The following is a 6,445-nucleotide window of genomic DNA, read 5'->3' on the forward strand; positions in this document are numbered from 1 at the left end:
ATTGCACGTTAGAGGCAACTAAAGGTTGGTTAAATAATTTTTTGAAACTTTAGAGGAATAAAATGGCCAAAATAAGAAAGCTTCAAATATATTTTTAAAGCAAAAAAAATATTCTTCAAATTAAAAATACAAAATTGAATACCTAAGTTAAGAATAATAATTATCCATTTAACGAGAATAGAAGCATTTTTTTTTTGTAAGGGAATTATTCTCAGAAGTGATTTGGGCTGGAGTCAGTTCCCGCTTTCCGGTCATCTAGTGGTGGAAACGCCCCTGAGTCGACGAGCATTTCACAAACGCGTGTTCACCCTTCCACGTCCCACAACGAACTGACTCTAATCACTTAGCGACCCGCTATGTATTCCACCACTAGAGGGCCCGGCCCTAGAGAGGAGACCCACATAGAGTGTATTCTGTCTCGGAAAATAGGGGAATGCCGGCAATATGGGGTTATGCCATTGGCGGGTACAAACTTTAATCCTACATTCGGCCATCCTGATAAAATCAATGTCCTCATTGATGCAAGGGAATTTATGAGAAGAGTGTACTCAAAACATTTACGTTAAGGGCCGATAATAGATTTCCGTTTTCTAATCCTACTCAATTATAAGACAATGCTCGGTTTTTTAATTATGAATCTCACGTTATCGTAAAACGAGATGATTCATCCACATAGTGTTAAGCGGTATCAACTCAGCCACTTAACAATCCATTGGTCCGTGGGGTCCTTAGTGAGGTCCATGGGATGTCCAGTATTCCGAATTGTGAATCTATCATCGTTATCGTAAAACGAGATGATTCATTCACCCAGTGTAGTCCGTATTGTCCAGTAATCCGAGTTTTATTGGGCCCAATCCACTAAGTTCACCAAGTTCACTTAGTTCCAGTCCAGTGAGTTCCTATCCATTACTTTGATCCAGTGTGGTTAGCGCTGTTAATCCTGGGCGCAATCCACCAAGTTCACTAAGTTTCAATCCAAGGTTTGGCTTCGTATTTAGATCCTGTTAGGTTAGTGCTCTTGATCTGGGGTCCATTGCACTAATTTCACCTAGTTTCAATCCAATGTGTGCCTCCAATGTTATTTTCCAGTTCAATTAGTGCTGGTGAGTCGTTGTCCAATTTAATAAGCGCTTTTGTTCCATGCTATCAATTACGATCAGCGCTCTTGATCCGTGGGTTCAGTTCTATAAGCGCATGTGATCCATGTTGTCTTCCTGGCCATCCAGTCACTGAGCCACGGAGTGTACTTTGAGTGATCCTGAAAGTAATGACAATATATTTCCCGTAAAGGTAAAGTCTTACCTTCGTCACCTAGATTAAGAAATAAGGACTCTAAAACACAACAATGAAAAGAGATAATGCCACAAAGATAATTCACATAGTTTCTCTTTCTCTTAAATTCATTTTATTTCCTTGAAATCATAATATTTAACCCCTAATAGGCTATTCAGCCTCCAAAGGTCTCTCTATGACCCATCTAATTCTATTCGCGTCCTAATTGCCTTGAGACAAGGTTCACAAAAATCCACGTGCAGATGCTAATATTCCAGAGTTGTTTTTGGTCCAGGATATCCAATTCAATAATTTCCATTCCGCAACACATGGAGTCTCAAAACTTTCGGAACCACCAAGTTTTTCGTCCTTGTACTAACCAATCATCTCTCCAATGTTGGTGTTATCCCATCCAGCAGTGTCCATCGCAAAACACGCTCGATCATCTTGTATGAGACACATCCAGATTGTCTTTACCGCATCCGTGATCTTCTCTCCTGCTGTTATCTTTTCTCCCGGAAGTTTCTCCCAACTAATTTCCTTTTGCATCACACACTGAGTCATTGTCCCATAATTCTTTTCAGTCTTCTCCGGAATGGGGGTACAGTTTCTCCCGAAGACAACAAGCACCTGTACTTCCTCGTCTCCCACGCGCACACTGTTGAAGAAGCTTTGTTTATTTGGTAGGGTGGCGCTCCTCTCGACCACCCTTACCCGAAAATCCGCAGGTTTCGGGCAATTGGCAATAAGATGTCCTGGTTCACGGCATCTGAAGCACACACGCTCCCTCTTGTCCTTGGATTTTCCCGACTTTGGATCATTCTCCTTCTCCTCCGTGTGGTCTTTGCTGCTTCCTTCCTGTGAATCTCTGCGATTGTCACGCGAATATGGTTCACACCTCCTTGAGCGAGAGCGATCGCGTGAAGAACTTTGCTGATTTGACTTTTCCTCATCATTCTCACCTTCTGTATCCTGAAGTGCCACAAGGAGTTCCGGAAGTGAGTTGTATTGCCGGTTCCTCAATGCTGTGCGACGACTCGCCGAGGGAATTCCGCCAATAATGTATTGTCGCAGTGACGCATCATCAAGATTAATCTTCGCCCCCAATGCCACCATCTCGTGGTAGTAAGCCACAATGGTTTCCTTTGGGGATTTCTTCCTCTTCTTCAGCTGCTCGTGCACCTTCGGGATGTCCACACGTGTAGGGAAATTGATTTTAAACTCCCGCGAAAAATATTGCCCACGTCGTTAGGCGGGATTTCGCGGCGTGATACCATGTCTTGGCGGTGCCACAGAGCCTCATGGAAGCGTACAAAATGGTGGCTCTGTCACTCCACTCGTATAGCTCCCTGGCTGTCTCCACTTCGCTAATCCACAGATCAGAAGCAATGCATTTTGTATCGTCAGGGTCATATCTTGAAAGGACTGCAAAGATTTCCCGTGGCCCCACTGCAGGCATTTGGGCATTTCCTTCTCCTCTAAAGGAATCATCTTGGTGCATCGCATTTCGCACCTGCTCACTCCTTCTGCCCCTGGTGTTTGGCATTCTACAAAGAAAAGCATAATTCGTGCGGTTTTATTCTCACATTCTTTCACAGAAATTTCTTTGTTTTTGTTTTTTTTTTTTTCACAACCATTGATTGGCGATCACTTTTTTTTGCACACACAGTTTCTTCCGCTTTTCTTACCTTTTCACGAAGAAAATCACTTTTCTCAAAGATTGACCGCCACTGCAAGATAATTCCAATGATTTTCACACTGATTTTCTTGTTTTCTGACTTTTTTTTCAAAATTTTCCACGCAAAAACAAAATAGACGCGCACGCATCAAAATTTTCCATGAAGTGACGCGCAGGGGTAACATTTAAGGTGAGATTCTAGAAGATTCTAGAATCAAGGATAAAAATCATATCCGTTGACAAGTTTCGAATTCAAATTTTCCGTTGAATCCAAACATGGATTCCTTTGTCTCATTTTTTTTCATATTTTTCAACAAAAAACATCCTACCTAACCATGGTTTCTAATTTAAACACATAAATTTTATCCTAGTATGGGCCCATACAGCTAAATTCAATACATTTTGTCATATTTTTCCATAATTTTAAGGTAGGATTTTCACCAGTACCACAAAGATGGCTGACTGGCTGACGCAATATTTTAATGCGCAATATCCTTGAAAATTGGAATTTTCTCACCAAATTCACTGCCAAACTGCCCCAAAATGATTGCTCCTTGATGCCCTCGATGTCTTCAGGTCGTCTCCCAGCCTCCAGGTGCGTCTTTGGCCGCATTTTCTCCGGAAATCCTGCGAATTTTCACTGCGTCACTCGCGCACGCCATTTTTTTTGAACTTTTTTTCGCATTTTCACTTCGTGGGCACTTTTGCGGGTAATCCCACTTCTGAGAATGTAAGGGAATTATTCTCAGAAGTGATTTGGGCTGGAGTCAGTTCCCGCTTTCCGGTCATCTAGTGGTGGAAACGCCCCTGAGTCGACGAGCATTTCACAAACGCGTGTTCACCCTTCCACGTCCCACAACGAACTGACTCTAATCACTTAGCGACCCGCTATGTATTCCACCACTAGAGGGCCCGGCCCTAGAGAGGAGACCCACATAGAGTGTATTCTGTCTCGGAAAATAGGGGAATGCCGGCAATATGGGGTTATGCCATTGGCGGGTACAAACTTTAATCCTACATTTTAATATTTTTTTATTCGGGCAAAATTATTTAACCATCTCTTATTATCATTTTTGCCGAAAAGGTAAAGAATGACCTCACCGTTTGTGTTTTTTGTCTCTTTCGAAGCATGAAACACTCATGTCCTCCATGTCATGCAATGCGTTTTTTGAATCTTATGTATTTCTTCAAATGTTGTAGGCCCTGAGGAAGGACTCATACAGTCCGAAACGTCGGCAAAGAATAAAAAAATAATTAACCTAAAATCCGTCTTCTTATTTTCTTGAAACATTCACATTAATGTTTTGTTACAGATAAAAAAATAAATAAAATGAGAAAAATACAATACTGACGTCATTTTTTTCTGTTTTTGATAAAATTTTCACCAACTGATTTCTTATACATAAAAGCCCAAAGCCCAAAAAGTAATTAAATGTATTAAAATATTATGCAGGAAAAATTTTTAATGTTTTGAATTTTCCTTTAAAAAAAGTCACAAAACATTTACAATACCTAAATGATTCCTATGGGAGGAAAAAGGGAAAGCATTAAACTCAATCCTTTCTTGGAATTTCCTTCGAAATGAGAAACCTCTGTTGACCTTTAGAGTGTTGTAGGGAAAAGTTCATCATTCTCCGGGTAGCAAATAAATACGAATCAGGGCGGCAGAGGCGATGGGGTTAGTCAAGTGGAAATATTGATGAGCGTCCCCCCAGTCCTAAATGGGTGTGAGAAAGTCACATAAGATTTTGGGCAAACTTCATTTGGAACTTGTCAACCGATCAGACGTCCAAGAGTTGAAAATCCAAAGACAAACTCCCGCAGCACTGAGAGTGGGTGCGACACTTTCTCCACAACCTCGTCCCTTTGATATTTGTCATAAGGACGGTCGGGGAATTAAAGTGCATTGGGTTTTGTGAAAGTTTTCCTCAAATGGAACTCACAGTGTGACTTCGTATAGCTCCTTGTACCCATTCAGTCCTGTCGTCTCGAGAGAATCGATACGGGGGATGGATTTCTGAGGGCGACGGATTTCCTACTTGCTGACTTTTCTCACTATTTGCAGGGGTGGAAAAGTGCGCTGTATTTCCTCTTCGAGAATCAGAATATATATAATTTTTCACACCACATTCGCGTTGCACAGAAGTCACTTCATATTCAACGCAGAACAGACTCCAAGAAGAAATTTACTATCCCATCTCCGCGCAATCCTGGCGTTTACCTCCCCGCACGTCAATTTATTCCAAAGAAGGGAAGTTTGGGGATTCCAACCAATTTGCAGGTTTTGCAAATTCCTTTTCCGGCCAAGAAGTCTCGCGTGCGTCTTCAATAAGCCTGATTTGAGGATTTTTCTCCCATGGGTGATGTTGTGAATTTTAATTAGATTCCATGTCGATTGTGCTAGGAATCTTTAGCTATTCGTAGGAAAAAATATAGATTTCTTATTTTAATTTTATGTATTTAATATTCTTCAATATTTTTTTATTTTCTTTGGAACTTTTTTTTTTCTAGTTTCAAATACATATTGGAAAGAGTCGCACTTCACCCTAGTTCCCCGTTGATATGAAAATTTCGAGGAAAATATCGACAGCAATGCAAATTTTGATGGAATTCATATCCCCCCCCCCCCCCAATTTAATCACATTTATATTTTGCATGATAGTCTCGAATGGATTCCCATCGGTGTTTGTTAGAAAAGTTCGATGAGATTTGGATATTGATGCGATGGGGCTTTCAAAAATATCCCACTGTGCGACTGGAGAGAGCATATCTCTCTGGCTACATCGACAGAATTGAAAATATTTGGGCATTCAAAACTTGTGTGGAAATTTATTCATTGGAGAATCTCCCATATAAATTAGCCAATCGATTGTAATCTCAGCCCCACAAAATTCAAACAAACATTTTCCATTTTGAGATAATCTAATTATAAAAAGCTCCGACTTTTTTTTCGCTCTATACTCATTAATTAAAATGCATGAATAAATAATTTCCTATTGCGCGGGAATTTTTTTTGGAATGGGATAATTGCGTTAGTTTCTTTCCAGAGTTTTTTTTCACAGTGTGTGTGTGTCTGGAATGATGAAAATGAAATATGAAAACTTTGTGCGATGGTTTGCAATTTTGGTTTTCATTTTGAGGTTTCGTGCGTAAAAATGAGGGAAAAGGGGGGAGGGGGTGGGATAAATATATACAATAAATTGGAATGGATATAGCGATGGATTTTAATTGAAAATCCTCTCATGGTGAGGTACAACTGTGTGGCAGCATGAGAGCCACATCATAAACACTGACCGTCCCCTTTTTTTTGCTGTTACTCCTGCCCGCCCAAAGGGGTGGCTGGCTTTTTTCCCGGGGAAAATAGAAGGTGGTCTGCGCTCGTCCGGAATACAAACAATCGCATGGAATTTTGGGGGATGGCGGAAGAAAGAAAAGGCTGCAAAATACATAAATTTATGAGGAATAAATTGAAAAGTACTCCTTTATGTTGCTTAT

The 6,445-nt window shown here is 40.7% G+C and overlaps 1 protein-coding gene across 1 annotated transcript; it reads right to left on the minus strand.

Moving 5' to 3' along the window:
• Positions 1 to 1,388: 1,388 nt before the first annotated feature.
• Positions 1,389 to 3,979, minus strand: LOC129795684 (uncharacterized). Its single transcript, XM_055837151.1, has 2 exons — positions 2,961 to 3,979; positions 1,389 to 2,819 (listed from the first exon to the last, which is right to left on the minus strand). Exon 2 carries the CDS (start codon positions 2,386 to 2,388, stop codon positions 1,648 to 1,650), a length of 741 nt encoding a protein of 246 aa, XP_055693126.1. The 5' UTR covers positions 2,389 to 2,819; positions 2,961 to 3,979; the 3' UTR covers positions 1,389 to 1,647.
• Positions 3,980 to 6,445: the final 2,466 nt, after the last annotated feature.

This window comes from Lutzomyia longipalpis, chromosome 4, assembly GCF_024334085.1.
Source record: "Lutzomyia longipalpis isolate SR_M1_2022 chromosome 4, ASM2433408v1".
NCBI classification, from domain to species: domain Eukaryota; kingdom Metazoa; phylum Arthropoda; class Insecta; order Diptera; family Psychodidae; genus Lutzomyia; species Lutzomyia longipalpis.